General features: G+C 44.3%; 2 protein-coding genes across 11 annotated transcripts in view; one reads left to right on the top strand and one right to left on the bottom strand.

Annotated features, from left to right (window-relative positions):
* Window positions 1-538: 538 nt before the first annotated feature.
* TMEM243 (transmembrane protein 243) lies at window positions 539-23,879 on the top strand. Of its 5 annotated transcripts, XR_008383625.1 has the most exons (7): window positions 539-755; window positions 1,330-1,612; window positions 12,169-12,303; window positions 18,847-18,897; window positions 20,334-20,438; window positions 22,307-22,502; window positions 23,008-23,879. XR_008383625.1 is itself a non-coding variant. In XM_053608781.1 (6 exons), exons 2-6 carry the CDS (start codon window positions 1,535-1,537, stop codon window positions 22,427-22,429), a joined length of 492 nt encoding a protein of 163 aa, XP_053464756.1. In that variant the 5' UTR covers window positions 539-755; window positions 1,330-1,534; the 3' UTR covers window positions 22,430-22,891. The 5 variants fall into 5 exon arrangements, 4 of the variants coding, with proteins under 4 accessions (XP_053464756.1, XP_053464758.1, XP_053464759.1 ...); XM_053608781.1 differs by lacking the exon at window positions 23,008-23,879 and having other exon boundaries at window positions 22,307-22,891; XM_053608783.1 differs by lacking the exon at window positions 23,008-23,879 and having other exon boundaries at window positions 12,172-12,303; window positions 22,307-22,891.
* The window catches only part of DMTF1 (cyclin D binding myb like transcription factor 1), a 47,988-nt gene continuing 47,653 nt past the window's right edge, over window positions 23,858-24,192 (bottom strand). For all 6 annotated transcript variants that reach the window (XM_053608780.1, XM_053608779.1, XM_053608775.1 and 3 more), the window contains one exon: window positions 23,858-23,994. In XM_053608780.1, the coding sequence (XP_053464755.1) occupies window positions 23,885-23,994 (110 nt within the window). In that variant the 3' untranslated portion in view covers window positions 23,858-23,884. The remainder of the gene's footprint in view (window positions 23,995-24,192) is intronic.

Raw genomic sequence — 24,192 nt, forward strand, 5'->3', positions numbered from 1 at the left:
ATATTTATAAATGACTCCAAATGCAGAGTTACCGTCAATGGCCTGTCCACTTCCAGTTCTTTATACCCTAAAATCTGGAGAAGAGGTTGACATGAGCAGGGTAGGCTCCGTGGCTGCAAACGTGCTTAGTCAGCGCCATCACTGTCGGAATGAGTGGACAAGTCCAAGAAGTACATAGCATTATTACTTCCCGACTGTTTCTGTAAAACAAGTCAAACTAAGGGAAAACACTAAATCAAGATTATCAGTATTTCCCACTCTGTACTAGTTGCGCAAAGACCGAGGTGGTTAATGCCGGCGTTCGTTTTTAGGATGCTTTCAGCCAAGGGCACAGCTATCTTGGGAAAGGTGCTGTGCCCTGGATCGCGCAGACGCTTATTGCTAAGAGGCTGAGACCCGTATAGCCGCGGAGATTGGCCGCACCGCTGGGTATAAACTGGCTTCTCTAGAAATTAAGCTCGGCAGCCAATGCGGCGCCTCGGCCCGAGGGATTGGCGGCCTCGGCCGTGACGTGATCTGGGCGGGCCGGGCGGGTTTGCGACAGTGGCCACGGGTCCCGGCCCCTGGAGCTTAGGAGGAGCGAACCGGGACCCGCGGCGCAGCGGAGGGCCGAGCGCCCGCTCTCTGCCAGCCCTGACGGTCTCTTTCTCTCCCACGCAGCCTGCCCGCGTCCCCGAGCCTAGGCACCGGATCCCGGCGAGCGCGTGGACCCGGGGCCGGCGCTCCCAGGGCTCCCGAGCCAGCGAGAAGCCGAGGTTTGGCCTGCGGGCGCGGGGCGGCCCATCTGTGCATGCCGTGGCGGGATAGTCTCGCTCGCTGTGCCCCAGGCTGTGCCCCGGGCGCGGCGCCTGCAGAGAGCGCGGGGAGAGCGGCGGCGAGCACGCCCGCCCTTGCGTGGGTGCAGCACGCGAGAGGGGATCCAAGTTGTTCGGCGCGGCCGCGCCAGTCGCCCGAACCCGCGCCTCGCGGAGGGGTGTGCGGAGCTCTCGGCTGTGCTCGGGCAACTTCACTTCTCCCGTCGCTTGGGAGAGGAGGGGCTGGGGAGGCGCCGAGGGCCGGGAGAGGGGCTCCTAGTGTGTTCTTCACTGCAACTTTCCCGACCTCACGCCGGAAGGCTTATGTGCTCAGTGGAGAGTTTGTGGAAAGCCTGGGGGATGATTGTGTGGAGCAGAGGGCTAGGCGTGGGGATCTCCCCCATTTACCTCGCTAACCGCAGCCGGGGGCCGAGCGGCCTGAGGCCGAGATTTGGGGAAGTGGGAGCTGCTGGGCGGGGGCGTCCCGCGCCGAGCCGGCCGCGCAGTGTTTGTTTCCTTTCACTTCCTGCGGCAGCTGCTCCAGAAGATGAGGAGAGCGGGGCGAGGGCGGAGCGGCCGCGCGCTCCGGGTGTGAGCGCCCACCCGCCGCCGCCTCCCGGCGCCCGGGGTCCGGCCATGCGTGCGCCGTGAGTGCGGGCGGTCGGAGTTGTGGGCCTGCGGCTTAGGAGGTAATGCTGGCTTGCTTTTGAGTGGCCTGGGGAGAGTGAAGAAACCCCAAAATGGAGGACTTTTCTACCAGGACCTACGGCACCAGTGGCCTGGACAACAGACCCCTGTTTGGGGAGACGTCGGCCAAGGTGAGTGCGGCCTGTGGCTGCCCAGGCCGGGGTGGGGCGGGGGTGGGGCGAGTGTCTGCCCCAGCGCCCGAAGTCCTGGCTGGGTCTTTCTGCGGCCCCTGGAAGCGCTTTCGGGAAGAAAGGTGGATCTGCAATCCCGCCTTCCTCTCAAGATTGTTTGCTCTGCTACTCTTCGCCTGCTTTGGGACAAGGTTGGCCAAGAGCCTTGAGGGCTGGGACTATAGAAAAGTTCAGAAAGTTCTGCGCTGTTGGAAGCCCCTCTTTGAGGGGGAGGTTTTGATGTGGTGGCACAACCGCGCCTGCAGCCGGAGTACTGACCTAGAGGCTTCGGACGTGCTGCCCTTTCCCTGGCAAGTTGCCCGAAGAAAGCCAAAGATTCCTGTTTACATAGAATCCTTAGGGTTTATTCCTGGAAGGTGAAGCAGCCGAGGAGGAGAAAGGGAAAAAGCGAGGAAAACCCTCGTCAAAGAAATGAGGGTTTCATTGATGATGGCCCCAATTCAGGAAGTGGTCAAAGGGTACCTGGACCCAAACAAGCTATAGTGCATTATTCTATGGCTTTAAAAATACAACGCCTTTTGTGGTGGGTCAACAGTTGAGGAGAGCCCTTTTCCTGGGATCAGCATTAACTTCTGAGTAGTTCAGGCGTGATTAGCCTGGGCTTTTTTCCCCTCTAGAAAGTGGCGTTGTTCATCTTTGATCGCAAATCAAGTGCTTTAATCTTCTCAAAAGGTAAGGTACATACAGAGTCCAGGGCTTCTTGGATTTCTTAGCCTTGACAGGAGACCTGTAGCAGAAGGGATAGGAAACTTGGCTGTCTCTTCTCAAAATGTTTTAATAAGAAAATGTATTAGGCTTGATCTCTAGGAAGATGTACCTTGTTCTTCTTGTGGCTTTGCATAATCCAAGTCCATAGTGCTCCTGGTTTGAGAAGCATGGCTAGTCTAGTAGATGTTCTGTTTTTGTAAATTTTGAGCATTATATACTTGACCCTAGGGATCCAAGGGACCTGGTCAGGTGGGGGAAATACTTAGACAAATGTCTTATGGTTGAATCTGTGCTATAACAGGGACATTGGGGTACAAAGGAAAACTGATTGCTTTTATATGGGAAGTTTGGCCATCTGTCACAAGAGTTTAAAGGTTCAGTGTCACCCTAACATGTTGGCATACAGTTGGGGTTCTGGGTGCTCCACACCTCTGACCTTTGTAATATAAAGGTGATGCCTTGGTAATGGACATACTGGTTTATGTAGACACTTAGAAATGTCTCTGTTTTTTGAACAGCTTGGACCAAAACTTAAAATGACTTTGTTTCCTATTGCCTATGGCCCATATCCATTTGAAATCCATCTAAGAACTTTATTCTGAATGTATTGTTTACTCTGAATGTATGTTTATTGCATACTTTTTTAACACAAGAGTATATTGCCCTGGGATTATTTAGGCAACTTTAGGGCATTATAATACGGTGGCTTCTTTTACTCAGAGAAAAAGTCAATCATATAGTAATTCCTGATTTCTCAAAATTTCTCCCTTTAGCTCCCTCTGAGAGGCTAACAGGGTGTTTGGACATAGAGAAATTCCACAGAATGAAGAAAAGAGAGAGACCCATGGTCAGAGGGTAGGAGAAAAAACACCGTGTTTCTTTTTTTTTTTTTTTTTTGTAGAGACAGAGTCTCACTGTACCGCCCTCGGGTAGAGTGCTGTGGCGTCACACAGCTCACAGCAACCTCTAACTCTTGGGCTTACGCGATTCTCTTGTCTCAGCCTCCCGAGCACCTGGGACTACAGGCATCCCCCACAACGCCCGGCTATTTTTTTGTTAGTTTGGCCGGGGCTGGGTTTGAACCCGCCACCCTCAGCATATGGGGCCGGCGCCCTACTAACTGAGCCACAGGCGCCGCCCAACACCATGTTTCTTATAAATCGAGATACTGCATCTATGGGAGGAGAGGCATCCATCTTAGTTCACAGCGAATTAAGATTTTGAGGGCCTGAAGTAGACAGGACACAGGAATGGGGCCTCAGGAATGAAAGGATAGGACACATTACAGTGGGGCCATTTCCACAGGGGACAGTGATTGCAAGAGTGGGTGGATTCCTAGGGATCCTGGGAAGCCCATCCATCACTGGCCCTTCTGTTTGGGTGTGTCCAGCTTGCTGTCTTTTAGATGCCAGGAAACTGGACACAATAGCCACTTCACAGTAAAAGAGATGAACAAAGTATATGGACGTTCAGACTAGAATTTGTAAGACAGTCCACCTAACAACATATAATGCCGTAAGTATCCAGGAATAAGGTCTTTTTCCTTGGAAGTGCTGGTTCACTGACAAAAAGTTTCCACTGTGAAGTGGCTATTGTTGGAAACTTTTTGTCAGTGAACCAGCACTTCCAAGGAAAAAGACCTTATTCCTGGATACTTACGGCATTATATGTTGTTAGGTGGACTGTCTTACAAATTCTAGTCTGAACGTCCATATACTTTGTTCATCTCTTTTAAGCTGTTCCCAGGTTCTGAACTATAGTATTTCTCCCTCAGTTGAAAAACATGGCATAATAGGCTGGATGCCGTGGCTGGCACCTGTAATCCTAGCACTCTGGGAGGCCGCGTCCATTGGATTACCTGAGTTCAGGAGTTCAGAGACCAGCCTGAGCAAGAGCGAGACCCTGTTTCTACTAAAAATGAAAAACTGAGACAAGAGGATCTATTGAGCCCAAGAGTTTGAGGTTGCTGTGAGCTGTGAGCTGTGATGCTGTGGCATTCTACCAAGCATGACAAAGTGAAACTGTCTCAAAAAAATAAAAAATAAAGAAAAATATGGCACAGATACTGAGATAATGACAAATATTTGAAGTTTTAAGCCTGTGTTGTGGCTTAGCATTGTCTAAAGGAGTGCTGTCCAGTGGAAATACTATATAGCGTGAGCCATAATATTTTAAATTTCCTAGTAGTCATATTAAAAAAGTATTAAACAGGTGAAATTTTAATAATTTTATTTAATGCTGTATATCCAAAATAACATCATCTCAACATATAATCAATATAAAAAATTGAGGTTTTTTTTTGCAGCTTTTGGCCAGGGCTGGGTTTGAACCTGCCACCTGGGGCATATGGGGCTGGCACCCTACTCCTTTGAGCCACAGGTGCCACCCAAAAATTTGAGATTTTTTATGATCTTTTCTTTTTTTGTTGGGGATTCATTGAGGGTACAAGAAACCAGGTTACACTGATTGCATTTGTTAGGTAAAGTCCCTCTTACAATCCTGTCTTGCCTAAAGAGGTATGGCACACACCAAGGCCTCACCCCCCTCCCTTCTTCCTTCTCTGGAGACTTTTTTTTTTTTTTTTTTTTTGGTAGAGACAGAGTCTCACTTTATGGCCCTCGGTAGAGTGCCGTGGCCTCACACAGCTCACAGCAACCTCCAACTCCTGGGCTTAAGCAATTCTCTTGCCTCAGCCTCCTAAGTAGCTGGGACTACAGGCGCCCGCCACAACGCCTGGCTATTTTTTTGGTTGCAGTTTGGCCTGGGCCGGGTTTGAACCCACCACCCTCGGTATATGGGGCTGGCGCCTTACCGACTGAGCCACAGGCGCCGCCCTCTCTGGAGATTTTTTTATAATCTTTTCTTGTCCTAATTCTTTGAAATCTAATGTGTATTTTGCATTTACACTCATCTCACTTTGGATTAGCACTAGTTACAAGAGCTCAGTAACTGTGCATGGCTAGTACAGGTGGAGAGCCCCTAATCTGAAATCTGAGGTGCTTCAAAATCCAACTTGAATACCAACTTGATGTGCTACAAGTGGAAAATTCCACATGTAAGTGCATAACCCAAACTTTGTTTTATGCACATAATTATTAAAAATATTGTATAAACTTACTTCCAGGCTATGTATATAATATGTATCTGAAACAAATGAATTTCATGTTTAGACTTGGGTCCCACTCCCAAGATATCTCATTTATATGCAAATTCAAAAATTCAAAAAAATCTGAAATCGGAAACACTTCTGGTCCCAAGCATTTTGGATAAGGGATATTCAGCCTGTATTACCATATTGTATAGCACAGTTCTAAAGCAACTGAAGTCATAAAAGTTCCACAGTCATGGTCGTGAAACATTTTTCTTTATTATGGGACTTTTGGAAGCTTTAATGTACCAATTTTTATTGTAGTTGGTGAGGGTGGGTGATAGTGCTTCCTAAACTATTCTGGTGTGTGGCCTTTTTATCCTTAGCTTAATGCCTTACACAGTGCTTACTGCCCCGCCCCCACTATTCACTAGACAGGTCTCTACAGGATGTACTTTAGGAAACATAGCTCTAGGAAATTTCCTTCCTCTGCTCCTTCCTCCTTTTCCCTCCCCTAGTGTGAACTAAAACATGGAGATATACCCCTCTTTTCTGTCTACAGCTGCCTTTAAAAGTTTGCTTTAGGACAACACACAGTTTGGGCAGTCTTTCCCACTGTCCATGTAATAGGAGGGCATTAACTTACTCTCAGGGCTTGGGAGTCAATCTTGACATCTTGATTTGCTAGCTGGCTGCCCAATCTTCTGAAGTCAGTTTCAGCCAGTTTAGACTGGTGAACCGAGGAGGGGAGAGGAGGTGGTTTTCTCAGTGGGAGAAAGCTAAGCAGTATTTCATAATTGTGGTAAGTGGGAAAAGGATGAACTTTCCACTTGGGATTTAGTCTGAGCTGGTTTCTAGATCAGCCTATTCTATTGATGTTCAGTGATCACAAAATAAATGATTCATTCTTTAAGAAGGTTAAAGACAGTTCTTGCCATTTCATACCTTTTTGGATATGACATGAAAAGCGAATGAATTTGGGAGAAAGTGCATAAGCTGAACTCCCCAACAGTTGCTAAAGGAGAGGAAGGACCACTGGGGATGGGGGGACCAAAATAATGGGCTCAGAGGTTTAGATCTTTGCTTCCAAAGGCAAAAGCAACTAACTGCAGCCATATATCCCTAGTTAAAAAATGGTGGTCCTAGTCAAGCAGTTTGGACTTACAGCATTTGGTCTCTGCAAAAAATAGTGTGTGGTGAGGGTGCTGCTTCATGCCTTTTTTTTTGGCTGTTAAGAACAAACCTGTGGTTAAATTTGCTGTATCTGTGCCCACATTCCCGCTCTTTGCCTTGTCTAGAGCCCACAAGGCTGTCCTCTGAGGAGTGCAGGCTTCTAGCTTCTCTCTTCACAGAGCTTCTAGGTGATTCTCTGAGTTTGTTTCTGTCTCTCAGAGCAGGGCTAGTTGCCCCAGGGACTGGAAACACTTGTCTCTTCTACTCTCATCCAACCTGCCAAACTACTGTGTTGTTTCTTGCGCTACAGAAGTCATTATGGACAGACTTGACTTTTTCTCACCTACTCTGTTTGCTTTCTCTCTCCCACCCCCCAGACCATGGGACTGAAATCTCTGGGGCCAGAGTCCAGGCATTGATATGTTTGGAACAACCTTAAGGGATGCTGGTGCACACGGAGGGTCACTCACGGGCCTTCCCCTGACCCTATGTCAGTACAATGCAGGTTAGCGCCTGTCTGCTGGCTCCTTTCCTTAGCTGTCTCCCTGCTCTTTGCAGATGCTCTTCTTCTTTCTGTGGTGTCCTCTCTTCTCTAAATATCTGAGTCTGCTCCATCTCATTCCCTGTGTTAGAACCTTCTAGCCACCGCTTCCCTCTGGTGAGCCTGCTGTCAGAGATGCCCCTGGTGTTGCGAGGGGCTTGTATAGGTCTGGCCTTCCCAGTCAGCTTTCTGAGGACAGGTGTCAGTTTCCTCACTTCTGTAGTCTGCTTGGCACTGGGCACAGCCTTCCCCAGTTCTTGACTTCTTGTACATTAATTTTTAAAGGATATGAGAATTTACCATCACCAAAAAGTAACCTGTATTCTTGGGGACATTCTGAAGTCACAGTAGAAAGGCAAAGGCGGGGGCTGGTGTTTAGAAATCTGGATATGCTGGATATCAAAACAGGAGGGGTTACTTAAGGCTGTCATTCAACTAAGTCATCTGCCTTTCTGGGAGAGTAGCCAGGAGTAAATGGGTAAGACATAATTGTACAAAAGCAACTTCAGCTGAGGCCTGGCCTTTTGAACAAAGTGGTTGGTCTACAGGGAAGAAACTCCCTGAATATATGATTTTTGCAGATCTTTGGTAATAGACTGGGTCTGCTGAAGTGAGTAATTTTTAATTTTTTTATGGTCAGCCCATTGGATATGTATAAGTATAGTGAACATATTTTCTGAACCACTAAAAGGACATGTGGATTGCTAAACCTGAGTGTCTTGGCAGGGCGCAGTCGCTCAGGCCTGTACTCCTAGGATTCTGGGAGTCTGAGATGGGTGGCTTGCTTGTGCTTAGAAGTTTGAGACCAACCCGAGCCCAGAGTGGGACCCTGTCTCTAGTCTATTAAAAATAGAAAAACAACTTGCCGGGCCTTGTGGATGCCTGTAGTCCCAGCTACTCAGGCAGCTGAGGCAAGAGGATCTCTTAAGCATAGGAGTTGGGGGTTGCCGTGAGCTGTGATGCCAGGACACTACTGGGGGCAGCAGAGACAGACTCTGTCTATCCTCCCCAAACCTGAGTGTCCTGATGGGAGTGATGCAATGCATTTGAAATTGAGACTGCTTTAAATTTTGGGTCCAGGGAATGGGATCAGCCTAGTTCCCTTAGCTCTGAGGAGCCTCTCCATGGTCAGGTTCCCCCTCAGACATGGCATTAAACAGTACCAATACCATATTAGCTACCAGTTACCAGCCTTCTATTAGATGTCAGGGACTGTGCTGTAGGGGCTTTATGTGTGTTGTCTCCTAATCCTTACTGCAAGCCCATGTTAGACCACTGCAGAAATATGTATAAAGGCTTAAAAATCAAGTGACTTACCCAGGGCCCCAAGCAGGTGTATGATAGGAGAATAAGTCTAAATCAGGTCGGTCAGGCTCCTACCTCAGAGTCTGCACTGTGCCTCCCACTCTGAAACTTGGAGCACATCAAATTCAGGTGCCTCTTGTGGGTACCAACTTGAAGGGTCATTTTCTCCTTTAAATGTATGGAATACGTGTTTTCTTTTTTACTGTGTTCTGATTTCCATAAATGGTGCTTCAGTGAAAATAATGTATTTCAGGTGCATGCATCTGAAATGCTTGAGAAGGAAAATCTTTCACTGTGGGTATGTAGAAATATTCACAATGGAAAGATGCTTCAAATGGGAATCTGTGAAATAAGGGAAAAGTGAGTAAATGTCTTTACATTTCTTTTCTTTTTTTGAGACAGAGTCTCACTTGGTCACCCTTGGTAGAGTGCTGTGGCATCACAGCTCACAGCAAGCTCTAACTCTCGGGCTCAAGTAATTCTCTTGCCTCAGTCTCCTGAGTAGCTGAGACTATAGGCTTCCCGCCACAGGGCCTGGCTATTTTTATAGACGAGGTCTCGCTCTGGCTCAGGCTGGTCTGGTTTCAAACCTGTGAGCTCAGGCAATCCACCCACCTTAGCCTCCCAAGCGCTGAGATTACAGGCATGAGCCACCATGCCTGGCCCTACATTTATTTTCTCTACCTAGAAATGAGGAAGAAGTTGGTGTTCAGATCCACAAGCAGCGGTGGAATTTATGTGTTTGAGAGAGAGAGTTCAGAGAGTGAGAGTTGTAAGGGCGGTTGTACCTGTGTTCTCATAAATGCTTTCTCGTAAATCTCTGCTGTCAGAACCATTCAGTCTGGTGATCCTTAGGAAAATCTCAGAACAGTAGTACCTGTGGTCAGAGTTCACCATGCCCTAAAGTTAGCCAGTGACCCAAGATGTCTCCTTGCTTTCCACCTGTGGCGATGCTGTCCCTCTGGTTGTCTTTGGTGACAGTGTGAGAGGAATCTTCTGTTTAGGCAGAGCTGTGCAGCCTGTGAACCAAATTAAACCATGGACAGAGTCTGCTCAAAAAACACATCCTCAGTTCCTCAACCTCTCTTTTAAAAGTAGCCCCCAATCTCTACCCTGGCCACTCTTCATCTTCTTTTATTTTCTTCCTATCACTAAGCATGTAGAAAGAGTAGAGAATGAATGTTTAACATCAAAGTGGTAACCAGGATGGGAGGAAGGCTCTTATGTTGGAGGGACCTGAGATTTTGAGGCCTTAGATGGACTCCTTGAGGGAGGGATTCAATATAGAGGTAAGGGTGGAGATAATGAGATGAGCCGGGACATGGGTGCAGGACTGGCAGAGAAATAGATTGCTTTTCCATCCTTTTCAGGCTGGAAGGAATGGGGGTCGGGGAGAGGAGCATTCCTCTCTGTTGGCATCTTGTTTTATAAGGATGCCTACTGAAGTAAAGGCTGCAAGAGTGGAACTGGGAACCTAAGGGAAAGTGGAGCTTCAAACCACTTTCTGGAGAGAGCCAGGGACCCAATGCAAAATAAAAGGCCCTGGAAGGCCAGGTACGGTGCCTCAGGACTATAATTCTAGCACTCTGGGAGGCTGAGGCAGGAGGATCACTTGAGGTCAAGAGTTTGAGACCAGACTGAGGGAGAGCGAGACCCCATTACTACTAAAAATGGAAAAATTAAGGCCAGGCGTTGTGACTCACACCTGTAATCCTAGCACTTTTGGAGGCCGAGTCAAGTGGATTGCCTGAGCTCAGGGAGTTTGGGACTAGTCTGAGCCAGAGTGAGAGCCTTTCTCTAAAAAGAGCTGGGCGTTGTGCAGGCATCTGTAGTCCAAGCTACTCAAGAGGCTGAGGCAAAAAGATTGCTTGAGCCCAAGAGTTTGAGCTTGCTGTGAGCCCTGCCACCACAGCACTCTAGTGAAGGTGACAAAATAAGACTCTGTCTCAAAAAAAAAAAATTAGTGTGGTGACACGTGCCTGGCAGGAGGATCACTTGAGTCCAGGAGTTTGAGGTTGGAGTGTGCTATGATGATGCCACTGCACTCTAGCTAGGGTGACAGAGGGAGACCCTGTCTGGGGGGAAAAAAAAGCCAGGGAAATAACAGGGAAGGGGGCGGTACCTGTGGCTCAGTGAGTAGGGCGCTGGCCCCATATACTGACGGTGGTGGGTTTGAACTTGGCTCCAGCCAAACTGCAACATAAAAATAGCTGGGCGCCTGTAGTCCCAGCTACTTGGGAGGCCGAGGCAAGAGAATCAATCAAATAAGCCCAAGAGCTAGAGGTTGCTGTGAGCATGACTCTATGGCACTCTACTGAGGGTGACAAAGTGAGACTCTGTCTCTAAAAAAAAGAAATACACTGAAGGCCTGGCTGAGAATAGAAAATGTGAATTTATAGTGAATCCAGTTAGTTCTTTCAAGTAACATTGATCAGTGGATACTATGGTTGGCAGAGGGATATGGCCAGTGCCATCAGCCACCCAACAGGTGGCACCTATGTACAATAAGAAGGTTATTTCTATTCAGGGTAGTGGCATCTCCCATAGGCATGTGGCTTGGATTTGTCTGATTTAGAAAAAGGTGTTCCTGCTTCTGGGTGGAAGCAGGCTGGCACCAGGGTACACAACTTGGAGTACAGCACTGGGCTGAACTTTAGCCATCTGGTCATGTGTGGTGGCCCAGTGCAACTGTGAGCAAGTGAGGCATGCTCCTTGCTCCCCCAGACCTTACAAGGTAAAGGAGTAAACTGGCACTGACAGATTAAAGGCTTCAGAGCGTGTCTATGAGTGATTGGGAGTTTGGGGGTTACTCGGGACTAGATTTTCAAAGAAAGCATCAAAGCAGACACATTCACCAGGGAGTTTTCTGTGCATTGCTGAACCTGCCGAGTCCATGCTAGGAAAACCTGGACCCCAGAGCTTCCTATGGTTTACTATTGCTGTTTTCTTGCATTCAACAGAAATTGGTAAGGAGCCCTCAAGTCAGCTTTGGTGTAACAGACTGGGAAATTTCTAGTCAATGGATGTGAAGGCCGGAGTTAGGGACAGTAGAGGAGGGAGGGTAGAGGGTTGCAGGAAGAGGGATTTGGCATGGTGGTTGTTAAATAATTGTGGTAACTGAAAAGAGGAAGTGAAGAGGTTGACCAGAGGCTGCTCAGGGACCTACATTTTAAAAATACAGGATGTTACTGAAATTGCCATCCTAAGGCAGCCTGTGGAGCTGGCACACCCTAGCCTCCCAGCCCTTCCCCGTGCAGTGAGCCAGGGTGAATACATGGAAGTGTGGGCTCTACTGGGGACAGCATTCAGAGAAGGGCACAGGGGAACACCAGGGCTCAGGGGAGCTCTGGGTAGTCCAGGATACAGTTTGCTCACACGGGACAGCTTTCAGAGGTAGGATGGCTGATAGGAAAAACTAGCAGGTGTGGAAAGACTAACCTGGATAGGACCGGGAGCCCCTCGGGGGAGGCATGTGGCTCTGTAGGGCTTTCTGTGGTGCTGTCTGAGGACGACTTGTAGAAGAGTCACACAAAGTTTAAAGTTAACACCAAAAATGGAGTTTCGATAGTTAACACCAAAAATGGAGTTTCAGTCTCCCTCCCCTGTCCACCTTCTCCCTCAGGGATGTGGGAGTGAGTGTTTTTATGGCATTGTGCATCCAGGGTTTGTCTTTTCTGCAAGGAGCTTTCTGTGTTGCTTTGCCTGCCCCTTCTTGGGAATATCGAGAGAAGCATTGCTGGAGAGAAGAAACACATCAGCTGGATTTTTGAGCTGTGGTGCATTGGAAATCAGTGCTTGATCCTGCTGTGGCAGAAAGTGAGTAACTGGGCTTGTACTAAGCTAGGAAAACCTGGACCCCAGAGCTTCCTATGGTTTACTATTGCTATTTTCTTGCATTCAACAGAGACTTGCCAGGGAAGCTGTTACGGTGTTATAGGCTTTTGTGGCTGTGAGCCACGACCCTCCTGGGCTGCTGTGCTGTTGAGTTCCCACCCTGCAACAGCCAGGCCACATTTCTCTTCTGGTGGGTAAGGCTCCAGATTAGTGGGGAGAGTAACCTTTCTTGGTGAGAGGGACCAGTGTTAATGGCCACTTTTACTTTTATAATTCTGTCATTTAACCAACATTCATAAAGTGCCAGCAGTGTACCACACTGTAGGGGAGGGAAACAAGAATAGTCTTCCCTTATGCAAGGTTTTGCTTTCCTATGTATCAATTACCTGCGGTCAACCATGGACTGAAAATATTACATGGAAAATCACAGAAGTAAACATTTTTTTTTTTTTTTTGAGACAAGAGTCCTACTTTGTCACCCTCGGTAGAGTGCTGTGGCATCATAGCTCACAGCAACCTCAAACTCCTGGGTTTAAGCGATTCTCTTGCCTCAGCCTCCCTAGTAGCTGGGACTATGGGTGCCCGCCACAACACCCAGGTTTTTTTGTTTGTTTGTTTAGCAGGCCTGGGTGAGGTTTGAACCCACCAGCCTCAGAGCATGAGCTATGGGTGCCCCCAGAAGTAAACAGTTTTTAAGTTTTTTAAGTTTTAAATTGCACACACTGTTCTGTGTAGTGTGCTGAAATCTTGCTCCATCCTGCCTGGGATATGAATCATCCCTTTATCCAGCTATCCATGCTGTGTATACTACCCACCTGTTAGTCACTAGTAGCTGTCTCTGTTACCAGATTGAAAAGACACGGTAATATACATAGGGTTAGGAACTATCTGCAGTTCCAGGAGTCCACTGGGGGTCTTGGAACACAGGCAATATATTTTATTTCAGTGTGGTAAGTGTAATGCCTGAGGCAGAGTGAGCTGGGAGCTCTGTGAGAGGAACACCTCATATCCTGAGGGGAGGTGTCCAGAAAGGATTTACAGTGGAAGATGTTTGAGTTGAGCAGAAGGATAAATATCCAAATGGAAGTGGCATTTTAACCATCCCACCTCCCAAACCACAGCTCCTTGTTTTAGGAACTGTGACCTGACATCATGCCTTCAGCTTTCCTCTTGGACCAGTGTAAGAAATGCTGGGTATGAAATAGTTGCATTTTTTTGTGTTCCTGTATTTGTAACAACTCATGGGACTAACTCTGCTTAGAGTGAGAAGTTTTTCTCTCCTAATGATCCAATATGCTTAATTTTATTAGTGAGAAGTTAAAACCCTGTTGTACTTCAATTCACTTGGTTGCCAGGAATCTCCATACTAACATTTGAGTTTAAATCAGAAATGTATTCTTTAGCCAAATCTTTTCTTTTACTACTTCTTTCCATTCCCCAAATGACTTTAGGAATTTTGCCTTGGACTTTTCATTGTTGCTTAAATGGGTTAGGAAGGTTGAACACAACATCACTTGTTAGCATTCCAGACTCTCCAGAACCAGGATATTTCCAGGGATCTGGGGACGGATGCTAGCTTTTGAATATTTGGGGATGTTATTGCCAGTTTCCTCCTACAGTCATCATTACCACCTGACCATTTGAAATGAGTTTGGGGTTCTCTCTGTTGTATGAAGATGCTAGCTAATGACACTCCAGGCAAGTATGGGGCTCCCTTGCTGTTGAATCACTAGGGAATAGGCCATTTACCCTGTCCACATGGAGTCTGGAACTGATGATTCAAAACCATAAATTGTTAAAACTGGAAGGGACTGGGTATCACTTGGCCCAATCTCATTTGACAGACCAAAATTGGTTAAGGGATCCTTTTGAGGTCTCATTTAGCCAGTGGCTCTAATTTTAGTCTGTATATGTATTATTCTAAAGATTCTTAGAGCTTTTGAATTCATTAGGCTTAGATTTTGCAAAGAACATTTGATAGGTGTGTGATCTTGGGCAAATCAGTCAGACTTAGTGAACCTAGTTACCCATTGGTAAACTGTGATAATGTATTTCCTACTTGTTTCCCAGGATTACTTAATACCACCCCAGACACAAGCCATTTGCATATATGTCCATCTTTTTCCTCCTTATTTCAAAGGAAGACAAAGTCGTGACTTTTTTGTGCAGGGGCTGATCTCCATACATACATTTCATCCCAGCTCCTTTCTTCTCAACTCTTATGAAATTTGCTGAACTATCAACTCTGTCCATTGGCCCATTCTTTTTTTTTTGCAGTGCTTTTGTTCTCCCCTGGATCTTTGTGGAGTTCCCTCTTCATGAACCACCTTCCTCCTTACTCATCTGCTAGCTCTCTTTCAGGTTTTGACTTTGTCTTGTAGTCTTTTCCTGATTGCCCAAGATACCTCTCTCCTTTTCTTCTTAGTGTTCTCCAGAGCTGTGGATGGGGTAAACATATGGAGGGTAGAGATGGTTTTATTTATGGTTGTATTTGCAACTGAAATGTAATAAGATGCTTAAATGCATAAATAAATGACTTGCTCAAAATCATATGTACATATATGTACATACAGTCTTTCTTGGGAGGGATATCCTAAATCTTTTATCCCAGGGGTTCTCAACTTGTGGGTTGTGACCCCTTTGGGGGTCAAACGACCCTTTCACAGGGGCCACCTAAATATATCCTGCATATCAGATATTTAAATTATGATTCATAACAGTAGCAGAATTACAGTTATGAAGTAGCAATGAAAATAATTTTATGTTTGGAGGTCACCACAACACGAGGAACTGTATTAAAGGGTTGTGGCATTAGGAAGGTTGAGAACCACTGTTTTATCCTATCTTCAGCTGGTAGAGATCCAGGCTGATTCTCATCTGTTCAGACTTTCTTGGGGAGTAAAAATAAGTTATGAAGTTTAAAACTCTCAAAAAATAAAAAACTCAGGCTGGTTTTTAAACTCCTAAATTCAGGCAGTTTCCTGCCTCGGCCTCTCAGAATGCTAAAAGATTATAGGTGTGAGCCACTGTGCCCAGCCTCCACTCTGATTTGAATTTAATACTCTAAGACTCTAAACTTTAGAGCAGTGCTTCTCAGTTTTAAATGTGCACACAAATTACCAGGTGATCTTGTTAAAATGCAGATTATGGTTCAGTTGATCTGGGGTGAGGCCTGAGATTCATTTCAGCCAGGTTCTCAGGAGAGGCTGATGCTCCTGGGCCAAAGCCCATACTTTTGCGTAGCAAGAGTTCAGAAGGGAGAGTATTAGGATTGGGAGGGCTTCCAAAGTTAATTCTGCTGTTTCTTTGATCTGGATTTAATGGTTACATTGATAATGGGTCAGAAGCCAGGGCTTTGGTTTGGATAAAGAAAATATTGTGAGAAACACTTCTGCCATATCCTCAATATTCCATCCCTCCTTGGGAGACCCAGAGGGAACCACTGCATCATAATAATAACTTATGCTTATGAAGATGATTTGAATTCTGTTCAGTGACTGAATATTTCCTTGGCAGGCAGGAAAAATGCTTGGAAAATAGTGAAGTTCAGGTATATTTTAATTAGAATGATGAAAACTACTTATGCTTATGTGGATAAATTCAACAATCTGGAAAAAAATCACTGAGACAATCTTCATTCTTGAAAGATAATCACTAACTGTAGTACTCTGCCAACAGGCTTTTTGCAGTGTTGACTGCCACCTGACAGCTTTGTTTAGAACTGCAGTGTAGCATTCTAGGTTCTTCTGGTAAGGAGTACAAATGAAATCTTCTCTTTTGGGAAAGCTGGGTAGGCCTGGCATTGAATCCTGTTTTTATCACTTAGTTATTGAGACCTTGGGGCAAGTTCTGAATTTTCGTGAGCCAGTTTTAACACCTGTAAAATAGTCATATTATTTCATCTGAGGATTTTTTAAAGATGGTTAAGATACATGAAAACCCTTGGCATAGTTGGTATTCTTTCACCATTAGTTCTTTTTTCCCCCTACTTTGATCTTGGTGGGCAAGTTGCTGTGTGCCATTTGCAAATGAGTGATTCATTTTCTTGGCTACCTCTCGCCTGAAGTCCTTACTGGCTTGCAGGGAGAGCTGTTGTGAGGGATGTAGATCTTCCTCAATGTTCGCAAATCCATGAGGTTGTAGAGAACCAGGTGTTCTTGCTTGATAGAACATAAAGGAGTATAGTTGAAACTTTTTCTCAAAGCAACAGTAGGGTTCCCCTAAGCAGATTTTTGTCCTTATACACATTTTGTTAAACACACACACACGCTAGTGTGGGAGTAAGTTCAGGTTGATAGGTGCCTTGTCCCTGGGTCTCTTTCCTAACAAATGGTCCTAATTTCAGGCTCCTGTGTGCCCTGTGGGTTTCTCTAGCAGAGGAGGTGGTTATTTTCGGAGTCCTCTAAGTTTAGTAGGTTGTGGTTGGAGTTTATAGTTTCTTTTGTCCTGTGACATTTGAAATGGAGTGGCACTGGTCTGGAGAGTTGTGGTTTGTTCTTGGTTAGATCAGGCACACCCAATTTAATACTTTTTTGTTTTCCTACTCTTTCCCTATAAGCTTTGCCTGCTTCTTTGGATTCTCATCTTTAAAAGCCGTTTGGAAATGGGAATTCATTTGCTGCTCTGATTGTTCCTATGTTTTTCCCCTCTCTGAGGTGTTATTTATTGGCTGCCGAGTTCCACATCCTGCTGTGCTCAGACTTCATCAGAACAGTCTTTAAGACTACTGATTCATTGAAGGCTCAGCTTTGACTTTTCAACTAGTTGGCACTCATAGTGTTTCCTGAGCAACCTGTTGTATTTAACTTCTTAGTTCCTACACTGGGAACTACTTCTGACCAGTGATCTGGATTTAGGAATTCCTAGTTTCAAACTGTTTCTAACTTGTTGTATGGCTTTTAGCAAATAATTTAATCACATTGGACCTACATTTTTACTTTGACTTGTAAAATTAGGATTGGCCAGCCTGAGCAAAAAGCAAGACCCCATTTCTACTAAAAATAGAAAAACTGAGGCAAGAGGATCACTTGAGCCCAGGAGTTGAAGGTTGCTGTGAGCTATGATGCCATGACACTCGACCCACAGCAAAAGCTTGAGACTATCTCAAAATAAATAAAAAAAATAAAACATTCCGTGGTATTGGCTGGGATGGCAATAAGAATGACAGGAAAACTCAGTGGATGGTAGGACTCCAGGTTCCTCATTTAATCATTCTTTTTTCTTAATACATATATTGAGGTGTTTCACTATTAATAGGAAAACCCATTGATAGTCTTTGAGATTACTTCTAGTCTTGGCATTCTATGAGCCTTCTAATAGTATCTCTCTCTTCAGATTAGACAAGGGCACCTAATACTGGTCCAAACTCATAAGCATATTCTATCATCAGGGTTGTGGAACCTGCAGCCCGTGGGCTGCATGCAAATTGAGGACTGTTTTGCTTATCTGTGGTGTCAGGCATTAAGAAAAGTATGCACAGAAACTAACAAAAAAGAAAAAATGTATTTTTCTTTTTTGTTAATCAGCTTTCATTAGTGTTTCTCTTGTAATGTGTGGCCAAAGACAACTCACACTTTTTGAATGTGTGGCAGAAAAGAAAAAAGGTTATACAGTCGCATTCCTGATCATTTTTACCAAAGTTCTGGCCTGGCCATCCAGTGCTGTCCTTCCCCTTCTGCTCATATTATTCTTAGCAGCACATCAATTATTTGTAAGCTTCCCTTCCCCATTCAGACCAAGACTTTAGTGTAAATGTCCTGTGCCTTCAAGAAACCTTCCCCAGTGGGCCATTCCCCCCGCCCCCCGTACGTTTTCTTTCTTTTTTTGTAGAGACAGAGTTTCACTTTATGGCCCTCGGTAGAGTGCTGTGGCCTCACACAGCTCACAGCAACCTCCAACTCCTGGGCTTAGGTGATCTCCTGCCTCAGCCTCCCCAGTAGCTGGGACTACAGGCGCCCGCCACAACACCCGGCTATTTTATTATTATTTTTTTTTGTTGCAGTTTGGCCGGGGCTGGGTTTGAACCCGCCACCCTCGGCATATGGGGCCGGCGCCCTGCTCACTGAGCCACAGGCGCCGCCCACGTTTTCTGTTCTTAAGGCTCAGCACACTTTGGCAGTTGTATGTGTAAAGCTCCAAGAGCAGGATCTTGGTGTCTTTGTTCAAAACCGCCCCAATAGGGCGGCGCCTGTGGCTCAGGGAGTAGGGCGCCGGCCCCATATGCCGAGGGTGGCGGGTTCAAACCCAGCCCCGGCCAAACTGCAACAGAAAAATAGCCGGGCGTTGTGGCGGGTGCCTGTAGTCCCAGCTACGCGGGAGGCTGAGGCAAGAGAATCACGTAAGCCCAAGAGTTAGAGGTTGCTGTGAGCCGTGTGACGCCACGGCACTCTACCTGAGAGCGGTACAGTGAGACTCTGTCTCTCAAAAAGAAAAAAAACCGCCCCAATAACTAGAATTGGTAGTACTGTTATGAAAAAGTGACATGGGTCCACATCACATAGTTTAGAAATTCTTTTTCTCTTTCAGGATCGAATCGTCAATTTAGTTGTTGGCAGCTTAACATCTTTATTGATTCTAGTAAGTATTTTTATTTTGTGCCTCAGGCTCTGAGCCAAAGTTTGAAAAGTTTGGTACTACTGTTAACTCTCAAAAGAAAATACTTTTTTAAAAGGGGCAAGGACATGAGTATGTGATGTGTTAAATCATTCAGTTTTATTACCACAAAACTGCATTTGGCAACTTGAGTAGCTAATTTGATTTTCATCCCCAAACCCTACTTGAATATGTGAAATAATACAAGTCAGATTACCTGGTTTTTAGATAATGGAGTTTGCCATGTTTTCTTGCCTGTAAGTGTGAAAAATAATGGTAGGTGCCAGTAACTTCTTTCAGTTAATAACCCACCCTAACTTCCCATTTCTGGTACTATCTTAAATTCTTTTTTTTTTTTTTTAAAGACAGTTTCATTGTGTCATTCTTGGTGGAGTGCTGAGGCATTATAGGTCCACAGCAACCTCAAACTCCTGGGCTCAAGTGATTCTCCTGCCTCAGCCTCCCAAGCAATTGGGACTAAGGTGCAAACCATAATGCCTGGCTATAGTACTAGAAACCCATCTTTTAGTATTTTTTGTACTTTTTTTTTTTTTTTGACTGGGGCCGGTTTGAACCCACCACCTCCAGTATATGGGGTCGGCGCCCTACTCATTGAACCACAGGTGACGCCCTATTTTTCATAGTATTTAAAGCAAAACCAGCTTTGCTTATATCCATTTTTGGTAGAAGTATTAAAATGGCTAAAAATTCTTCTAGTACAGGGCTGGTTATGGTGGCTCGTGCCTGTCATTCCAACAGTTTGGGAGGTGGAAGCAGCCAAGGATCACTTCAGCCCAGATTGCAGTGGGCTGTGATGATGCATTGCACTCTGGCTTGAGTGACAGAGCAAGAGCCTGTCCCCAACACCAAAACTCTTTTCCATTATAATCTTTTCTTTATTCTGGGAATGAGGTTTTACATGATTTTTAACCTTTGTTAATGAGGTTTTTTGGGGGAGATTTACTAGTTTTACTGATACTTTTGTCTTTTTTCACCTTTCCTTGAGGGAAAGGTTAGAAGAGGAAGTACTAAAAATAACTCAATACAAAACTTAATAAAATAGCTGTAAATGTTTAACATTCCAGAAAACAGACCTGGTGATAGATATAATTATGTAGTGTGAAGCATTTTGTAGTATTACAATTGCCTAGATCAGGCGTCCTCAAACTTTTTAAACAGGGGGCCGATTCACTGTCCCTCAGACCGTTGGAGGGCTGGACTATAGTTTAAAAAAAAAAAACTATGAACAAATTCCTATGCACACTGCAGATACCTTATTTTGAAGTAAAAACAGGAACAAATACAATTCACACCACTTCATGTGGCCCGTGGGCCGCAGCTTGAGGACACCTGGCCTAGATTGTAACCTAACCAAGTCTTGGAATTACTCTTAAGTCCTTACCCAACTTCTCTCTATACAGGTAACGCTGATCAGCGCTTTTGTTTTCCCTCATGTACCTCCAAAACCGTTGAATATATTTTTTGCCGTCTGCATCTCTTTGAGTAGTATTACTGCCTGCATACTTGTGAGTACTGTTTAGAATTTAAGTGTGGTGTTCTTGAAGGCTTAATGTTACAGTGCTTAGGACGTTCTGCTTGGTCTGTATTAATTATACCCCCATCCCACCCAAAGGATGTCAGAATTTTCAGTATTAATTGCACTTTTTAAAAATGTTTTTTCTCCTCAAAACTAAAATTGTAACCCTAAGGGGCAAGCAACACTGTCTTCATGCAAGTTACTGGTCTTAGGGGAAGAGATAGAGCACTCTGGATTTCTAACAATCACAAAAATTAGTGTAATCTATGTGCTTCTTTCCCCAAATGGAATTAACACTAAAATCTCCTGGAAGACCTAAAGCTGCAGCTGTGTCCTTGTTGTAAGAATGTTTGATTTTGGGCAGCACCTGTGGCTCAAGGAGTAGGGTGCCAGCCCAATATACCGGAGGTGGTGGGTTCAAACCCAGCCCTGGCCAAAAACTGCAAAAAAAAAAAAAAAAAAGTTTGATTTTTATTACAAATAGGTCATTCTTTTTTTTTTTTTTTTTGTAGAGACAGAGTCTCACTGTACCGCTCTCAGGTAGAGTGCCGTGGCATCACATGGCTCACAGCAACCTCTAACTCTTGGGATTACCCGATTCTCTTGCCTCAGCCTCCCAAGCAGCTGGGACTACAGGCACCCGCCACAACGCCCAGCTATTTTTTGGTTGCAGTTTGGCCGGGGGTGGGTTTGAACCCACCACCCTCGGCATATGGGACCGGACCGGCGCCTTACCGACTGAGCCACAGGCGCCACCCACAAATAGGTCATTCTTTTATAGTAAAGAAACAAAGATGGTGGTGGCTCCTCTTCAGTCATTTATTCATTAAGTTGGCTGGCTGTTTTCATATCCCTTGAGAAGCAGAAGCAGAATAAACTCACTGGTGAAAACAATTGTTTTGATTTACACAAGGCTTAAATCATGATAGATTAAACCAGGAGTTATCTCCCACATGGTCTAATTCATTGATCCTCTAATTCATTAGTCCTGTCATATTCCTGTGACCTGAAAGGAAGAACTGGCTCAACCCACATTGGGGAACCTTCCTGTCCCCACACCTGAAAGTTTGAAGTGACTAACATGCTAAAATGAGCTAGTTTAATTCAAATACACTAGAACCTGCATAGTTGACCACTTCCTGAAGTTGACCTAATTTTTATTGACTAGACATGCAGCACGTGTATGGTATGAATACAATAGGCCTAGTTCCCTATGTTGACCAATTTTTTACAGTCCCTTGGGTGGTAAACTTACAGAAGTTCTCTGTATGCACATTATGGAAACCATATTTTGTATTGGCAATGTGACTCAATTTCACAAATTTAAAAGTTGTTCTCCCGTCCACTACTTAGAAGAGTTATGTCTTTTACTCTAATAGCCAGGGATATGTTTATAGATACCCAGCCAAATGACTAGTGAACTATATAGGTTTTGAACAGAAGTAAACTGAGGGCTGGGTGAAGTGGCTCATGCCTGTAATTCCAGCACTTGGGAGGTCGAGGCAGGTGGATTGCCTGAACTCACAGGTTCGAGACCTGCCTGAGCAAGACCTTGTCTCTAAAAAAAACAACAACAACCGGGAATTGTGGGGAGCACCTGTAGTCCCAGCTCTTAGGGGGCTGAGGCAAGAGAATCGCTTGAACCTAAGAGTTGGAGGTTGCTGTGAGCTATGACTCTACGGCACTCTTATCGAGGGTGAATGGAAACTCATCAAAAATAAGAATTAAATTCTGGGTATACTGGTCTCAGAAATCATTATGGCGACTGTGTCATTAAATGTTTTAAAATGAATTAGTTGTATATTAAATTTTAAGTTAGCCCAGGGGCTATTAAACTTTTTATCTTTTCTTTTGTAGATCTACTGGTATCGACAAGGAGACTTAGAACCAAAATTTAGAAAACTCATTTATTATATCATATTTTCTATCATCATGTTATGTATATGTGCAAACCTATACTTCCATGATGTGGGAAGGTGAGGCTACCCAGGAGAAATACTTACCAGGACTCTTCAATTTGACAAAATAGGACAGCGAATAATTGTTGGATAAGGTATGCTGAAGAATCTCCTGCAGAAGTCTGATACATGATTTTCATGTTAATTGTAAATCTAAATTCCCTTTTGCAAGGGAGACATATAGATCATTTTGCTTTTCCTTTAAGAGCTGATACTGCACTTAAAATATTCCAACTTTCACTTTTGAAATTAAAATTAAAATTTTTTATAATGTAACTGCATGGCAAAAGGCTATGTAACAAACAATCTTGCATTTTAAGACAAATATTCTTTTATTTCTGTTAAACTGAATATACAATTGTTCCCTAGGCAACCAACTTTTGCTTATAACTACAATTAAATTTCACATTAACAAAACACAGATGGTGAAAAGACTTTGATTATGAAGATCTAATTACAATAATAAATAAAATAATTTATACAATTTTTTTTTGGTGGCTTTTCTATAGGGGTTTTGTTCATCAAAAGCTCTAGTGGCTGGTTTTGGCTTAACCCTTTCTAGAATAGGAATGACTCTTGATTTGTTTCCCTTTGTTACAGAAGGAAGTTTTGTTTTTTGAAATTGCCTGGAGAGGAAGTATATTGTACCTGCCAGTTAATGCACTAAATGAAAGGCAAATTCTTAATACCCCCAACTTTTTCGGGTAATTATATATTGCAAAACATGTAATAAATGCTCATGGTATCAAGGATAGGCAACTTTATCTCCTTATCCGTTTAGTTTTACTTCAAAGTGCTAACTTGTAAACTATTGACAGTGGTTTCTGATGGGGTAAAAATTGCTTAGCTTCTGGTGGGTTTTGTTACTATGCTTATCCATATTCCCTTTAAAGTAGTAAAAAACCTGTAGTGAATGTTAACTCTTTTAATGCTTTCCTCTTTACCTTGCCTAAATCAGCTCCCACTGCCAACAGTGTAACCACAATGTCCTATGTCTCTGTATTTGTATGCTGGTCAAATCTCAAAGTAATGGTATTTAATTTTAAAGTTCATTTGATAGACCTATTGATATGACTTCTTTAAATTACTACCCGGCCTATTTGAGTCTGACATTTAGAGATGAATAGTACTGTTTTGAAACCACAGCAGTTAAAAACTTCAGTGACCTCAAACTTTTCTCAGTAGCTGAAGTGAATGAAATTGCCTACTAACAAATAACACTTAGCATAGGGATCTACACAGTTCAATTCAAACTCCCATAGTCCACTCAACTACACACTGTTGTAGAACTGGACCTCGGATGACGTATTTAAAGGAGATAAAAAGTCATAGCAGCAATAATATGTGTGGGTTAAGCACTGTAACTATTTCAAATGGTAAATTAAACTTCCTGAGGGTGAGTTGTTCCTACTTCCTTAAAGATGCTGTGATTAACCGTGTGGCTTCTTTGCTTGAACTGCCTGTTTCTAAGAATTACCTAATGACAGTTTACCAAATCCTCAACATCCTTTGAGTCTTCTGAAACAGGACTGCCCAAAGATGATCCAATGATATTTGATTCTTCCTGATGATGTTGGAGTATGGGATCTGAAATAGTTTCAAGTTAGTCTTACATGTACATAAGTAGAACTTTAAATTCTTGACATAATTTAAAGAATAAATAAGTGTAAGAACACTAGTATCTTTATTGTTGGATCAAGCAAGACTAAAACAACCAAATTAAATATCTGACTGCCTGAATTCTTCCCCTTTAAGAAAAACTCTTATCATCAAGCACATGGTAAG

This window comes from Nycticebus coucang, chromosome 11, assembly GCF_027406575.1.
Source record: "Nycticebus coucang isolate mNycCou1 chromosome 11, mNycCou1.pri, whole genome shotgun sequence".
Taxonomy (NCBI): Eukaryota; Metazoa; Chordata; class Mammalia; order Primates; family Lorisidae; genus Nycticebus; species Nycticebus coucang.

Coding starts and splice junctions, on each gene's coding strand:
- TMEM243 (XM_053608781.1), top strand. CDS start 1,535: ATGGAGGACTTTTCTACCAGGACCTACGGCACCAGTGGCCTGGACAAC. Junction 1,613..12,168: donor TTGGGGAGACGTCGGCCAAG/GTGAGTGCGGCC, acceptor CTTTTCTGCAAG/GAGCTTTCTGTGTTGCTTTG. Junction 12,304..18,846: donor TGATCCTGCTGTGGCAGAAA/GTGAGTAACTGG, acceptor TTTCTCTTTCAG/GATCGAATCGTCAATTTAGT.